Here is a 17,667-nt window from a genome sequence, read left to right as displayed (position 1 = left end):
CTGAAAATGAGCAATGAGGAAGTCTATACAGGACTGTGGTATATGTCGTAGATATATCAATACTCACCTAAAGTTACAAGTGCTTATAAGATTTACAGCAGCTTTCATGTACTGGGCAAGTGGTCAGACACGTATACAGTATTATGCATTGTTTATCATTTCCTACTTTTTCTGGCACTACAGTAGTTATAAGAACGACACATCTCACCGAATAAAAGAGCTGCGGGTAGTGGGCACTGTTACCACCAGAGAACGCTCTGCATATAACAGATAATAGCAAACACAACGCTACTTCACGCTCTGTATGTTTATACATTCTTTTTCTGTTTCTGAGTATTTCTGTCTACATTTAACAGATGTTTGGCACGTGCTTTACATCAGATGCAATTCTCAGTATCAGATGTAGATCTCAGTATTGGTTCCCATTCTTTACAGTTAATTCAATTTCTGATTTCTGCACTTATACTATATAAGCTATATACTACATAAGCACAGTGCAACATCCATCTCTTATCTGGTGTTTATAGAGTCTGCATGTATTGGAAGGACAATTACACAGTACTACTTCTCGTATACAGTATGCCTGATTAAATTCATGCCACTTCTTTTTGTATTGTAGGTCACATTATTGTTTCAAGGTGTGGCAATCAGTTTAGCACAGAAAAGCCTGGGGGATGGGGGGGGGGGGGGGGGGGGCTTCTGGAGAAGACTGGGTGTAAGTAAATTGGTATTATGGGGACATAGAGATGGGTGGACTAGGAGGGGTTAAAGGAGTACTGGATTGAGAGAAAGGGGTAACCTGAGAGGACACACAGAGGCTGGCATTTTTGTCATGCCTGCCCAGATGGCAAGTTCAGTGAAGTCCTTGGAGATGGTAGTGTATTGCTGCAGGTAACCCACATTTGGTGCTCCAGGTGGTATATTATTCTTGGTACTGTGGAGGTGGAAAATTGATAATGTGACTCTGTGACAATGTGATAAAGTGACTCTGAGCCAGCAAGGTCTGCAGAAAATAAAATCGGTGAGGTGTGCAAGGAGCGAGAATCAATGAGGTGTGTCTGGAGACAGCACGGGTGAGGTGTGCAAGGAGAAAGCACTGGTGAGGTGTTCCTGGAGAAAGCACTGGTGAGGTGTGCCTGGAGAGAGCACCGGTGAGGTGTGACTGGAGAGAGAATCAATGAGGTGTGTCTGGAGAGAGCACGGGTGAGGTGTGCAAGGAGAAAGCACTGGTGAGGTGTTCCTGGAGAAAGCACTGGTGAGGTGTGCCTGGAGAGAGCACCGGTGAGGTGTGACTGGAGAGAGAATCAATGAGGTGTGCATGGAGAAAGCACCGGTGAGGTGTTCCTGGAGAGAATACTGATGAGGGGTGCCTAGAGAGAGCACAGGTGATGTGTGCCTGGAGAGAATACAGGTGAGACAGCCTGGAGAGAAGATTGGTGAGGTGTGCCTAGAGAGAGCATGAGTGATATGTTACTGGAGAGAGCACTGCTGAGGTGTGTCTGGAGAAAATAGCAGTGAGGTGGCCTGGAGAGAATACCGATGAGGTGTGCCTGGAGAGAGCACCGGTAAGGTGTGACAGCATGGAGAGAAGACTGGTGAGGTGTGCCCAGATAGAGCATGGGTGATATGTTCCTGGAGAGAGCACTGCTGAGGTGTGTCTGGAGAAAATAGCAGTGAGGTGGCCTGGAGAGAATACCGATGAGGTGTGCCTGGAGAGAGCACCGGTAAGGTGTGACAGCATGGAGAGAAGACTGGTGAGGTGTGCCGAGAGAGAGCATGGGTGATGTGTTCCTGGAGAGAGCACTGCTGAGGTGTGTCTGGAGAAAATAGCAGTGAGGTGGCCTGGTGAGAATACCGATGAGGTGTGCCTGGACAGAGAATCAATGAGGTGTGCCTTGAGAGAGAGCACCGGTAAGGTGTGCCTGGAGAGAATACAGGTGAGACAGCCTGGAGAGAAGACTGGTGAGGTGTGCCTAGGAAGAGTATGGGTGATGTGTGCCTGGAGAGAATACCAGCGAGGTGCATCTGGAGAGGGTGCAGCTTTGGTTATATTGTTGAGCTGCCACCATGGTTCATTGATACCTACAGCCTTTGAGACCCTGGTACTGGTATATGAGTATTTAGTATTCTTGATAATAAAGAAGGTCTGTAACATAATATCTCTCACTGCACCATTGTGTCAGTGTCTACATTTATGGGGGGAGGACTGTTTGATAATATGCATACGTTTTGGTACAGTAATTATCCTAATTAACTGTACTCTGGTTATGTCACGTTTGGGGATTAGTGTCTTATATTTAATTCCTGTCTGAAGTATGTGCGTAAATGCAGATTATCTGGGGAAGTGGTATGAAAACATAACACTATGAATACTGGCTGTTCCTGAGTATTCAGTGTTAGTACATTCTCTACCCAGAATGAGTGCATACTAGATGTAATGATGTTGTGATGTAATGGCCCTATGCTGGAATGGTGTTGTGATGTAATAGTCCTATGATGTAATGATGTTGTGATGTAATGGCCCTATGCTGGAATGGTGTTGTGATGTAATGGCCCTATGCTGTAATGGTGTTATCATGTAATGGCCTTATTATGTACAGTAATTGTCCTACGCTATAATTTTCCTATGAGGTAAAGTTACTATACTGTAATGGTCCTATGCTGTAATGGTGGTGTGATGTAATAGTCCTATGATGTAATGATGTTGTGATGTAATGGCCCTATGCTGTAATGGTGTTATTATGTAATGGCCCTATTATGTACAGTAATTGTTCTATTCTATAATTTTCCTATGAGGTAATGGTACTATACTGTAATGGTCCTATGCTATAATGGTGTTATGTTGTAGTGGGCCTATGATGTAACTGTCCTGTGATGCACTGATCCTATAACTGAAATGGAATTATGAGGTCATGATACTACAGTATGTTGTAATGGTCCTATGCTGTAATTGTTCTATGATGCAATAATCCTATAATGTAACGGATTTATGATGTCATGGTTCTGTGTTGTAATGGTCCTATAATGCATTAGTCCTATGATGTAATGGTCCTAATCTGTACTGATCCCCATGCTGTACCTGTGCTATAATGCAATAGACCTATAGGGTAACTATTGCTCCAGTACAGTGTTATTTCATTGTATAGTCTGTGTGACAAAGTCGTGTTATTGTATAGAGACTGATCCGTCAGCCAGTGCTTGGAGAAACAAGGGACATACGATAGCAAAATATTCCTCCCATCACAAAACTCCTAGAGTCTAGGTACAGTAATATGGAAAGTCTGGGTGCATTTATACCTTAAGTTTAATGCTTCCTTTGTAATTTATACAAATTACTCGTAATCTGATACATACTGTAAGCAGAAAAGATTTCTCATTGTAAATTTTATAGTTGCCAATAGTCTTCTGTAAGGGTGTGTACACACGGTGAGATCCTTGCTATGCCCGATTTTCACTTGCGATTTCCCTTGAACTCTCCGGAGCGCAGATAGCACAGATTTACTTTTCTTGAGATATGGACTATGTGTGCTTACGATTTTGGCTTATGTGAGATTTTGGCTTATGTGAGATGTCATTGACATGTGAGATGAACTAGATAGTACACCGATCTAGCAAGGATTGACTTGCCTGCACAGTCTCTCTTTTCTTGCGATGCCGACCTGGCGGGGCCGTGCATCGGGATCGTAAGGTGACTTTCACCTTGCGATCTGCCCTAACTTTTCTTGAGATTTTGACTATATAGTCAAAATCTCAAGAAAATATCTCACCGTGTGTGCACACCCTAAAACCAAGGGGGAGATTTAGTAAAACTTGGAGAGCGAGAACGTGGAAAGAGATAAAGTCCCAGCCAATCAGCTCCTAACTGCCATGTGACAGGCTGTGTTTGAAAAATGACAGTTAGGAGCTGGTTTGTTGGGACTTTGGGGTCTATTTACTAAGCCTTGGATGGAGATTTTAAGTGGATAGAAATAAAGTACCAGCCAATCAGTTTCTAACTGTCATTTTTCAAATCCAGCCTGTAACATGGCAGTTAGGAGCTGATTAGCTGTGACTTTATCTCCGTCCAAGGCTTAGTAAATAGACCCCATTTCTTTCCACGTTATCACTCTCCAACCTTTGCTAAATCTCCCCCCATGTAACTGAACTCTGCACTGTTGTTTTGCACCTTCGGGTCACTCTAACTTACTGGTCTGCACATGGCCTTCTGCAGTATTTTCTACGTACAGTATGTCGGTTCAGGTGTTTTGACTTGCGTCTGACTCTTTCGCCACGTGTTATATAATCGGACAGAGGTGTTTATTTGAGTTCCTCACCGCATTTGATACAATTAAATCCAGAAAGCAGCTCTGTCTTGTCTCATGGGGTAACACTAAATAAATAGCGCAACCTGCTAAAATAATAATAATACATGACTGACAGCAACAGAAGACAGACAGAGAAAATGGCATCATAAGCAAAAGTAACTCCGGGACCTTAAGGTGCAAATCTCCTTAACGAAAAAAAATAATATTCCTAATGGGGGTCATTCCGAGTTGATTGCTCGCTAGCAGTTTTTAGCAGCCGTGCAAATGCTATGCCGCCGCCCACTGGGGAGTGTATTTTAGCTTAGCAGAAATGCGAACGCTTGTGCAGCCGAGCTCTGCAAAAACAGTTTGTGCAGTTTCTGAGTAGCTCTGAACCCATTTAGCCCTTGCGATCACTTCAGCCTATTCGTGTCCGGATTTGACATCATACACCCGCCCAGCGAACAGCCAGCCACGCCTGCGTTTTTTCAGACACGCCTGCGTTTTTGCAAACACTCCCTGAAAACGGTCAGTTGACACCCAGAAACGCCCCATTCCTGTCAATATTCTTGCGGCCATCAGTGCGAAGAAAAACTTCGCTAGAACCTGTGCACAACCACAACGGGCTTTGTACCCATACGACGCACGTGCGCATTGCGGCCCATATGCGTGTGCAGAAATGCAGCGTTTTCACCTGATCGCTGCGCTGCGAAAATCGGCAGTGAGCGATCAACTCAGAATGACCCCCTATGTGTATTACTTTACAATGTCTTCTTACAATGATTTTCTATAAAGGAGTGTAGTACTGCCGTTGGACTGAAGAGGTCAGTGGTTCAATCTCCAGCTATGAAAAGCCCCTCCAAGCACAACAATAATATCAGCAGACTATTATAATGGTATAATACTCAATATGAACAAAATACAGATTTGCTTTGATAATGTGATGGATGTATCGCCCAAGTGAACATAACGACCAATCCTTTTATACAGTCCTTTCACTGCAAGAGCACCTGCAATGATCTAACACATCACAGCCTGTCACTGTCTTCCTGATCCCTGTCTTAGTATATGCCTAAATAAATATATAAGAAAACTTGTGTTCCCCTTCTGCAGCAGGTCTCATCTGCTTCAATGACTTGATATTTGCAATTTTGCACCCTGAACACTTACTGGTAATAACCCACCACACTGTACCTGAGATTGCTGTAAATATAAATGCAGAATTTGGAGGGTGCAATGGTGCCTCATATTGAGTTCTAACAAACATCCAAGTCTCCCTGGTGACAGGCAGTTAAAGGGTTAACTCTGGGAAATGTTTGTTAACCCTTTAAGATTATAATTTGATTGGGGAATAATAGTGAATAAGTGAAATCTGTGACAGCATTTTCTGTGCCTGATGTTACTTGCACTGAATGCTGTGGGGTGAGTGTGGTGATGCTCAGTACTCACTATATAGTGCAACATCTCTCCACAGTTCCCCTGTGTGCAATGCTGGACCCAACAGAGGTTAAACAGTATAATGATAATATAAAGTATTACAGAGCTAACAAACTTCCATTAGGTATCACAGTTAGGATGGAGGATATTTTAGAGCTGTAGTTCAGTAATAAAGTTCTAAGGCAAATATGATAGTAATGATTCCCTCAATTTGGAGGAGTCTAGAGGTACAGCTCAGACAGGAAGGAGTACTGAGCAATACATACATGAGTTTGAGCACTGGCTCAGACCAGCCATATCCATATATTTCATATATAATACAGTTATAAGACAGCCTCATTTTATACTTTGCATTGACAGTCTGCGGAGCAGAAAGAGTGTAAGCTCTGCAGACACTTCTATATACTATGTGACAAATGATATAAACAGAATGTTACTAACATGCAATATAAGGGGACAGGTATATGTATAGGTGACAAACCAGAAAGGTGTATAGTATATGCAATTTTCACAGACATACATGCACCAGTGTAAAGTCCAGTATCCTAGCACTGGGACTGCAAGAAAGCTATTTAATATCTGGCACATATACAATCATGTACCTCTGCTGAGACTCAGTGCTATAGAAGCCTGCAGCTATGAAATGCACACTTACCTCCTATATATATAATGTATAATGTAGCTCTACCTGTCCTGTATATTATTATACATCCTTGGTACTACAGTATATATTACTATGCACCATTCCTTTTTATTGGTATCTTCTACCACCCTTCTGCCCTGTCCATAGTATATAGCAAGACAGTGCAGTACACTATATTACTCTGCAATATGTTGCAGCCTGGCTGATGGTCAGTCCTGCTGTATATACTGTATATACTGTGGCTGCTGCCATTTCAGTCTGAGAACCAGAGGAAAATACACTGAGGTGTGAATATGTCAGGAAGTGTGCATGGAAATATAGCAGTATAACACAGTGGCACACACAGTGAGAGTATTGCACTGGAATCACACTGTATTCTACACTGGACCCCATAGCCTGTTACTGAGCAGAGAGGAGACTACACACTTCCACACAGTCACACAGTAAGTGTGCCATAGATGTGGGGTTTCTGGGGGGGTGTAGTGAGCCCCCCTCAGGCATTGCCAAGGGGTGAATGTCACTTCCAGCCCCAGTCACTGCCCAGTCCACCCCCCTCCCCAAATCCAATGACATCAGACCTCCAAACAGACTGCACCCCCTGCTCCCCTCCTTACCATAGGCTCCTTGCCCCCTGCTGGGTCTGGGTATGAGAGACAGGAAGAGAATCCACAAAACCTCCATCATCCAGCTCAGATTATTCTGCAGCAGCAGCAGCCAGAGAGAGCTCCCTCCTCCAGACACCCGGGCAGCATCCCAGCCTTGCCCGGGCACAGCGCGCCTCCGCCGGCTGCCGGGGTGGCACAGCCTCGCTGTTCCCTGCGGTCCTCAGTGCAAGTGCAGGAATCCCAGTGCCAAGCACACACAGACGGGCAGGGTATGAGCATCCACAGCAACTCCAGGAGACGGACAAGATCCCCCCCACCCCAACCTTAACTCAGCCTGAAGTGCCCAGCAGAAGTGGTGCCAAGTTCTCCCCCTCTCTCCACCCAATGTGTCTGCAGCCCCCTGTGAGTGGGAGAGGGCTGGGGGTGTGGGAGAGGGTGGGATCAGCAGCCTGGCTCCCTCCTTAGCACGAGTTCATGTGATGTCCTCACTCTCCCATAGTCTGTCCCCTCTGGGGGGATCCAGCGGATTTGCGCACAACCAGCTGGGGGGGTCCTGTAGAATAAGCGCAATGAGATATCTCAGTAGTTGCTGGCAGTGCCAGGAAAGGGGGGGCAGATCCACTCCAACAAGTGCCCGCTTCACGCAGCCCGATTCAGCCTCTGCGCTTGCACTGCGCTTGGGGTGCGCTCAGGGCGTTGCACTCTGCTCCTGCTGCGCTCCGCGCTGCCACCCACCTGCCTGTGCTCCGCTGACCCGGCGCTCATCCACCTGCTGCCGCTCCCTTGTGATACTTATAATCCGGTCAGTGTAGCCGGGGATACAGTCCATTCCCTTTGGGGTGCTGGAGGCACTGGTTGGAGGGGTTAATAAGCGCTTCTCTGATCTCCACCACCAGGACCACAGATGCTTCCAACCTGGAGGAGAAGTTCCTTCTTCTTCTTCTTCTCTCCCCTCAGCTCCCCGTATCCTCCTCTCCTCTGTGCTCTCTGATTCCCCTCCAGTTTATATGAAAAAACACAGGACCAATTAAATGCTCTCAGTTGTAGAGGAGGCAAAGCCTGGTGCCCAAATTCCCTGCCTCCCCCAGGACCAATTAGAGGAAATCCAGCCCTGGCAGTGGCAGAGAGGGGCTGCCTGTGCTGTCTCCTCCTTCTCTTCCCTCTCTCCCTCTCCTCTTCCCTCTTATCTCACAGCTGCTGGAAAGTGTCAGGGAGCAGCCAAGGATCCATCCATCCTGCGGGCACTGGAGGAAGGTCGGTCTCAGAGATGCACCCCTGTTCCCTGGTGCCAGCGTGCAGGGCAGCAGCCAGCCAAGCAGGGACTGTTCTCCACTCGCAGCGCTGTCTGCCTGCTCCTCTTCCTCCTCTCTGGAGTGTGTTGGTGTGTAAGATTGATAGAGATATATATTTACATAGTGTCTGGACCGTGAGAGGTGTGTCTACAGGCATCTGGTGGCATCGTGCACAGTGGTACTATCTGCATTCACACAGCACTGCTGCTGGCTAACACTGTACAGGCAGGAATCCAGGTGGCACTTGTAGAGCACCACAGATGTGTGTGTGTGTGTGTGTGTGTGTGTGTGTGTGTGTGTGTGTGTGTGTGTGTGTGTGTGTGTGTGTGTGTGTGTGTGTGTGTGTGTGTGTGTGCGCGTGTACATATATATATATATATATATATATATATATACACACATGTGTATGTATATATATATATATATATATATATATATATATACAGAGCACGCCCGCATTAATCAGTGACAATGCATGCATGCCTTTTCTGTATAAGTATAGACTTTTGTGTAGGTATATATACAGTATGTATCCTCTGAGAATGTGGGGTGGATGACACACCTGGAGCAGTAAGAGAGTGCTAACACTCTGACTCACCTGTTACTGAATTCCCATACACTGGCTGTCTCCCCTGCAGTCTCTCCCAGGTCTGAGTCCTGCAGCCACCACAGGTGATGAGACAGCAGACATGTCTTATGGTGTGGGGAGCTGCTAGTGTGACGCTGCATTAAACATGGATTAGACAGGCACAGACTGGGGTCATAGTAGGTGCATTTCCCATGATATCTGTATATTACACATATACTGTATAAGGCTGATTTATAGGGAGTCAGGTGACTGTTGTTTGTGTACAATTGGTGGCACTGAGCATGTGTACAACTTGTAGCCATTATTTCCAGTTGAGTGTTTTAAACAGTACCTGCACACATTTGCACCATGGGGGTCATTCAGACCTGATCGCAGGCTAAGTTTTTTTGAAGAGCTGCGATCAGGTCAGAACTGCGCATGCGCATGCTCCGCAATGTGCAGGCGCGTCGCATCCCCTAGCGACGGGGATCGCCGGACAGTGACAGGTTTAACAAAGAAAGCGATCCCACGGGCGATCACAAGAAGAATGACAGGAAGAGGCCGTTTGTGGGTGTCAACTGACCGTTTCTAGAGAGTGTCCGGAAAAACGCAGGCGTGCCCAGCCGTTTGGAGGGAGGATTCCTGACTTCAGCTCCTGGCCGGATCATCGCAGCGGCTGAGTAAGTTCCGAGCTGTGCAGAGACTGCACAAACTTTTGTTTGTGCAGCTCTCTGCCCAAGGGTTCACACCCCTGCACATCAACTACCCCCTCCCCCTGTAGACGCACCACTTTTGTATGTCCACAAAATGCAAAAAGAGGCCCATATGGGGTGTGGCCAGCCTTCACAGAGGCTTGAAATACACAATAGTCTAGTGCAGTGTAATGCAACATATCTACCATGTATAATACAAGTGCACAGTCTGGAACCTGATCCCTAGAGGTAGGAGTGGGCACTCAGGCAGTGGGGCCTACCGGTGGTTTCCCTGGTACCCGTGGGCCAGTCCGACCCTGATTATATTGCACAGAACTACGGTGTATTTTCTACAGTGCATTGCTGTTATTACTCTGGTACATTATCACGCATGCACTAGCAGTAATTACTGTGTATATTTTCTCAGTGGTTCTTTCTTCCCCTAGGTGACATGCATGAGCTGGGTCTAATACTGTTATTCTATATACCAACCTGGGTCTTAAGGCCCGTACACACTGGCCGACATAGGCGTGCGCAGCACATTTTATTAGGGGGTGCACCATCAGAGGGGTGTGTCTAGCACCGCCTTTTGGGCGTGTCTAGCACCATCTATTGACGGTCAACGCAATATAAAATGTCCACCCTTGTACCAATACTAATAAAGCAGATACATTGTCAGATGTTGTGGTGTGCACCAAACAAACACCCCTGATGGCACTCACTGCAATTACACTGCTCCTCCTCAGCCTGGTCTGGCAGCCCCTCTCTTTCCCCTGTAAGCTGCAGCAGCTTACTTACAAGTCAGTCACTCACTGACACTGACAGTCGCAGACTAGTACTGCTGCTGCTGGAAAAACGAGTGACGTGTCAATGTTGCTGATCCTCATCAGTGGCTGGCGTTGGCATAGCATAGAAGGAGAGAGGTGAGCATGTGGCCGGTGTGGCGGGTAATTACATCACATCATACTGTTTTTGTACATGGAGGTGGAGCTGGGAGTTTGAAAGCCAGTGGCAGTGGCACCCTTGATTAACCCAGGCGTCCGGTCAGTAATACAGTCCTGACAGGGTGCAGCGCAGAGGGGACAGTAATCAGCTTGCACGGCGATCGTTACATCAGGCATGTGAGATCAGGGTGCCAGACATTAGGGGGTGCCTGTGCGCACCAGGAACCCCCCCTGCGCACACCTATGCTGAACGATATATCGGCCGTTCTCTTGAACGGCCGATATATCGCGGGACTGTCGGCCAGTGTGTACGGCCGATACGTCTGTGAACTCCGTTGTTCACAGACGTATCGCGTCGGCCCCGCAGCACAGCCGACGGCCAATATATCTACCGATATATTGGCACGTCGCTGTGTGTGTACGGCCGACCGCCCGTACACATGCTGCGGTGGCCGGCGGTGATTGACAGCAGAACTGGGCGGGCGTGTGTACACGCCCGCCCAGTTCATGACGTCAGTCCCCGACGGATCGGGCAGTGTGTATGCTCAACATACTGCCTGATCCGTCCATAGATATATCTGCAGATCAATTGATCTGCAGATATATCTATTAGTGTGTACCCACCCTTAAGCTGCGCATACACTATACAATTATCTGGCAGATTATCTGCCAGATTTGGCTGGTTGGAATGAAAATCTGGTAATGGATGAACGCAAAGGACAATCGACCATTTGCTCCCAAACACTGGAAAACTGACAAAAACTGTGTTTCATACAGTTTGGTTAAATCCATGCCAAGTTTTGTCCATTTTCCAGTACTTGAGAGCAAATGGTCGATTGTCATTTGCTCTCATCCATTACCAGATTTTCATTCCAACCAGCCAGATCTGGCAGATGATCTGCCAGATAGTTGTATAGTGTATGTCCAGCTTATGTTTACTTCTGTAACAAATCGTCTTTCCCACAGCTGCTAGAAGTGGACACAGTCTCTCCCCTATTTTGCATCTTACATCAAGCCATCAACCAAACCCACAAAGACTACAGCGGAACCACCCTGTGTTTCTATTTTCATCAAGGTAGTAACATAATACAGAGTATCTCCATGTATGCAAGTCACACCAACCGTTTTTCCCTTATGGTTTAAGGGGTTTACCAATTCGGCTTTCATAAGAGTAAACAGGCTACGAGAGTCTAACAGAAGCCTCTACGTGTACACGGTTGCCTTCTATAGTGACTATACACAGGGCCGGTTCTTTCGCCCCGGGCGACAATAGGGGCGTGGCTTCGTAAGGGGGCGTGGTCATTTACGCCCCCTGTACAGACTGAAATGATGTGCGGTGCGCGATGATGTCATCGCGCACCGCACAGCAAAGGTCCTCTAGCGTCTAGTTCCTTTCGTGGAGAGGACCTTTGCTGTGCGGTGCGCGATGACGTCATCGGGCACCGCACAGTAAAGGACCTCTCCATGAAGGGAAACTAGATGCATACGCGTCTAGTTTCCCTTCACAGGGGCAGCGGGGGGCACAGCAGCAGCGGATCTTACCCTGGTGCGGTGCCCTCCGGATGGCGCCCTGCACCCTCCGGAAGGCGGCGCCCCGGGCAAAAGTCCTGCTTGCCCGTGGCAAGATCTGCTACTGACTATACACATATGCAGTGCCAGTTTAAGGTCCACAAGGGCCTGGAGCTGAAAATCATGAAAGGCCTATTGTGTGATGCCACAGGGGGTATTACCAATGCTCGAGGTGTGTGACTGGTGATGTGGGGGAGGGGTGGTGAACAATGCTGTGTGGGTGTGGTCTGTACAGGGATTATGGGGTGTGGCTAGCAGGGACGTGCGTTGAGGTAAATGGCTGAGGAGTCGCTGGCTGATACCAGAGCCAGATTTACACACAATTTATGAGGCAAAGGGTGCATGTGGGCATTATACACAGGTGCCAGTGGCATATCTATAATGGGTGCAGTGTGTGCGGTGCACACGGGCCACTGGGTCCAGAGGGGGCCCACACCGCACACACAACACCCATTTCTTCTATACTTACCTTTCTGGTGTCTGGGTTTGGGCTCCCTCTTCTCCAGTTGCGTAGCCGGCAGCCGCAGCAGCGCTGTTAGTGCTCCGTCTGAGCACTAGAGTCTCTGGCACGTGCCTGAGTCTACAGCGCATGCGCAGGTCTCCGAAAAATGTCCGCTGCGCCATTTTTTCGGACACTTGCGCATGCGCTGTAGACTCAGGCACTGTGCCAGAGTCTCTAGCGCTCAGACCACTGGAGAAGAGGGGGCCCACACCCCACACATGACCCCTCCTCTCTAGATACGCCCCTGACAGGTGCAGCAGTATATACATGTGGGCATTATATACAAGTGCAGCAGTATATACATGTGGGCATTAAATACAGGTGCAGCAGTATATACATGTGGGCATTAAACACAGGTGCAGCAGTATATACATGTGGGCATTATATACAGGTGCAGCAGTATATACATGTGGGCATTAAACACAGGTGCAGCAGTATATACATGTTGCCATTATACACAGGTGCAGCAGTATATACATGTGGGCATTATACACAGGTGCAGCAGTATATACATGTTGCCATTATACACAGGTGCAGCAGTATATACATGTGGGCATTATACACAGGTGCAGCAGTATATACATGTGGGCATTATACACAGGTGCAGCAGTATATACATGTGGGCATTATATACAGGTGCAGCAGTATATACATGTGGGCATTATACACAGGTGCAGCAGTATATACATGTTGCCATTATACACAGGTGCAGCAGTATATACATGTGGGCATTATACACAGGTGCAGCAGTATATACATGTGGGCATTATACACAGGTGCAGCAGTATATACATGTGGGCATTATACACAGGTGCAGCAGTATATACATGTGGGCATTATACACAGGTGCAGCAGTATATACATGTGGGCATTATACACAGGTGCAGCAGTATATACATGTGGGCATTTGTCAAAGTCAGAAAAATGTCTCAATGCACGTTGCCATATTTGCACCGCACACTAGTCCGCGCTGCGCGTGCGTACGCTCTCCCGTGGAGGCGCATACCCGCAATAGCGTGCACTCGCAGGCGCGGTATGCGTATTTACGGTAGAGTTTATGTGGTCGTAGCGTGCGACTCATTCGTTACATATTTTCACAATTAATGTAGTTTATAGATCATGGTCCCTTTGATAGATTCTGAAAGTTTGGTTAAAATACAATGTCCCAGAGCTGAGGAATCCCTCTTTATATCGTACGAAGGGTCTAACAGGAATCATACAGCAGTGTTTGGTACCCATCGGAAGAGTATTTAATTAGCAATATTCCGGTGTTGGTTTGGAGCGTATTAATCGCTCGTGCGAATAGTTATGGACATAAGAAGTTTATGTCCATTTCTATTATTTACTCATACTCAGGTATGCGGCGGGAAACCCAGTTTCCCACCCACCTGAGCTGTTGGAAACCGTCACAGCCCACCTGTATGAATCACCCTATGACCTTTTGTTATGATGCAGGGCCGAATTCCTTCGGCCAATGGACAATGGGATTGTAGGACCATGAGATTGCATTGTGTGTGGGGCATAAATAGGCAGGCCGACCACATCCAGCTCTCACTCTCTCATCAACGGTTATCTGCTGATAGCCGGGAGCTGGATATCGAGGCGCAGGCGATCATACCCTTTGTGCGTAAGTTTCTCTCCGTAATCATTGTCTTTCTGTGAGCCAATTTCTCTCCATCTCTCTCTCTCTCTCTCTCTCTCCTCTTTTCTCTTATATCTCCCATAGTATTATAGTATTGTATTGTATTGTATTTCATTTAGGTCAGAGTAGTATTGTCTTTTTGTATTTATTGTTTAGTTCTGTGGTTAGGAAGTCTCTGTTATATTGTAGTGTATCATTTGTACTGTTATCCCCTTTTACAAGTATATTAGATATAATACAGTTAATAGGCTTTGGAACCTAAACCAGTATCTGTGCATTTTCTATAGTGTTAAGTGTTCACTTGAGCGTCGGTGACGCTCAAGCAGCTTTGTAGTTAGTCAGGTTACACAAGGTTGCATTTACACCCTGTACTCACATTAAGGTATTCAGTGTATTTCATTGGTATAAGGTTTAAACATAAAGGTATAGCGTTGTGAGCGTCTGCGCCGCTGGTGACCTCCTCGTGGTCTCGAGCGTATGCTACGCCATAGCGAATCATTCCCCTAGACATAACCAATAACGTGTCCTGTGATCACTGGGCCGTGAGCGAACGTGACGCTTGAGCGTCTCGCCTACGGCTGAGCGATCGCTACGCCAATAGCGTACCATTACGGTACTTCTTAAGCAAACAGCGTACAGTGTTCTTAGCTTCATAAAGGGTTGTTTATACGACAAGGAATTTAGCATTGTCAATTGAGGACTCGTCCTATCCTTCTCATATCTGCACTAGGTAGATCAGCAGACATTATCCCCCCAGCAAAGGGTGGGAGGTTGTCTCGCTGTGCTGACGGGATAAGCGTCTGCTTCGCTTAGATAAAGAGTGCTGAAGGAATCCGGGAACCGGAAGTAAGAACAAAACGCTTGTGTCTTTTAAAACTGTTTTATTTCTCTTCTGTCTTGCGTATACACGCACGCATACACATATCTGCATTTCTTTTTCAATTTCGTATATCACTATTCCTGTTTGCCAATTTTTATAGTTGATAGAAAGTGCTAAAAAGAGATTTGCTGTTATTTCATAGTAAAGGTAATAGTTAAAGTATAGAACAACACACGATTTGTCTAGGAAATAAGGCAGTCAGTGTGGATTGCGGTAGATGATCAGGGATCATTTACATTGATAAAAGTATATATATTGTGTTACGGTGGATCTTTGCATTGCGTACACGTGTCGCTAACAAAGACTAGCGTACGCAATCCAAAAGGCAGACGCACGCAGCGTTCATTACGCAACGTAGCGTCCGGTTACGCCCACGTAGCTCAAGTCACGAAAAGTTGAATTAGCGCAAAGTGAAGTAACGCAAAGGCGATAAGTAACGCACAGCGGTAGATAACGCGACGCGGAAAATAACGCAAATCTATTTTTTGGAAAAATCTGAAATTTAGTTTAACAGATCCTGCTCCTAATTGGTAACACTTTTGGCCTAAAGACAATTTCTGCGCAGAAATAGATATAGAAACAAAGTGTACATGTGTTGAGTGAGTGTGTTTTGTATACAAAAGTTTATATAACTTTAAGGTGGAACCAAAAGGAAAGCCGGGTACTCGTCAAGGGACATACGTGTAAGTGACATATACGGTGGCTAGGGAGGCATCCCTGGTTAAATAATATTTGAGCATTAGAGTATAGCGGACCATAAGGTAACAAGACCAGGAGGTCATAAGGTAACAAGACCAGGAGGTCATAAGGTAACAGACCAGGAGGTCATAAGGTAACAGGTAAAATAGACAAAGAGGTCCGCTATAAAAGTCCAGTGGCACAACGCCTGGGGTGTTGGTGCAGAACCCATATAGGCCATATAAGCTCTTGCTGAAGGAATCGCGGCCGGAAACATCGATTCCATTGATCTTTCAGTACATGACAAGTAGTGCTCGTGTACTGAACGATTGGACCGCACGTAATTGTGTGCAGTAGTTAGTAATCTGACCTAATACCATTAGAGTAAAGTGGTCACAAACGCTATTTGTACATTCTGACGTGATTTGTGTAATTTTTTATTTTTGGAAGGGAAGTTCGCTGGTCACTCAGGAACTATCCAACAACCGATACTTGCTGGGGAACGCGCCCCAGTAAATAAAGGTTCACAGGGGCCCTAGGTTGGGTACAGCAGCTCTGGTTACAGTGATTGCAGTACTGGCCAACGTGGGCGAGAAGTAAGTGGGGTACTTGATAAACCACCACCGCCGGCCTGCCCAAGGACATCTTGGTTTGTTTGTAAGGGTTCGCTGAAAACCTTGAGATAAAGATCCAAGGAGGAATAAGCAACGCCTGCAGATTATGGGGGCCATTTGTTCAGGTAGGGGGCGATCAACCTCGGTTCGGGTTGATTCAGAGAACCGACCAGTTGGGTCGGCACGATATGTAATGTGTGAAAAATACGGTAGTCACACAGAGGTTTTATGTGATGAATGGGAGAGAATGACTGTACAAGACAGGGACAAATTCCCAAGAATAGGTAGCTTCAGTCCAGAAGTGTTACAAAATTTAAGGAGGAGGATATGTCTCGTAAAATCAACAAAGAGACGAATTCAACATCATGATTGTTTACAGTTATGGCACCAGGAAGGTGAGATACAGAGAGGTTTGGCTCTGGCGGCAGGATCTGGGGCAGTCAGGAAGTTGATTGCCACAGCTCCTCCTCCACCATACATTGCAGGAGAGAAGTTGATTGCGGAGAGAAACGCACTGGGTTGTAAAACACAAACTCTTAGTAACACTGTAAATGTTAATGATGTTAACCAAATAACTCATGCAAGTATTAACCCGTGCAAGTTGTACCCTGTTTTGAACCTTCCTCAGGAGTGTGATCAAGAAGAAGATTCGGCAACAATTTCAGCTCTCTCTCTTGCGGCCACCATAGCAGAGACCACAGTAGGCACAGCGACACCCACGAGATTAGTGAAAGCCCCTAGCGGAGGGATAGGTGAGGTCGTGTCAACGGGTAAGTACGGCACCATGCACTACACTGAAACCATTGTACCACAAGTTGTAGAATCTACACAGGAAGAGGCTGTTAGAATTGCTCCTGTAAGGGTAATAGCAGTTCCCAATGGAAAAACAGATGTGTCTGGAGCCACTCCCATAAGGAACATTGCCATGTACACTCCATTTTCCCGAATGGAATTAAGAACAATAGTGTCCGAATTTCCTGACCCCAGGAAGGATTTAGTTGCTAGCCAAAAATACATCAGGGATTTAGGTAACACTGTAGAACCCAACAACAAGGATTGGCAGATACTGCTAAGAGCTTGTTTACCTTCCAATGTTGATGCAACTCAGTTTTTAGCTGATTGTGTATTGGATAAAGATGTACCGCTTACAGACGTGTACAACAAGGATAATGTAAAAAGGATAAATTTACAGCTAAAGGAGTATTTCCCTGCCGTTGTTAAATGGAATAAAATATTTTCCATTAAGCAAAAGGAGTCCGAAACGGCAACAGAATATTTTCACCGGGCACTATTAGAAATGGCAAAGTACACTGGTATA

The 17,667-nt window shown here is 46.4% G+C and overlaps 1 protein-coding gene across 1 annotated transcript in view; it reads right to left on the bottom strand.

Annotated features, from left to right (window-relative positions):
- The window catches only part of MDGA1 (MAM domain containing glycosylphosphatidylinositol anchor 1), a 567,923-nt gene extending 559,580 nt beyond the window's left edge, over nucleotides 1-8,343 (bottom strand). Inside the window, 1 exon segment of the mRNA XM_063918866.1 lies at nucleotides 6,978-8,343. Within this exon segment, the coding sequence (XP_063774936.1) occupies nucleotides 6,978-7,047 (70 nt within the window). The 5' untranslated portion in view covers nucleotides 7,048-8,343.
- Nucleotides 8,344-17,667: the final 9,324 nt, after the last annotated feature.

The sequence above is a fragment of the Pseudophryne corroboree genome, chromosome 4, assembly GCF_028390025.1.
Source record: "Pseudophryne corroboree isolate aPseCor3 chromosome 4, aPseCor3.hap2, whole genome shotgun sequence".
Classification (NCBI taxonomy): Eukaryota; Metazoa; Chordata; class Amphibia; order Anura; family Myobatrachidae; genus Pseudophryne; species Pseudophryne corroboree.
This window is presented reverse-complemented; position numbering and strand designations above follow the sequence as displayed.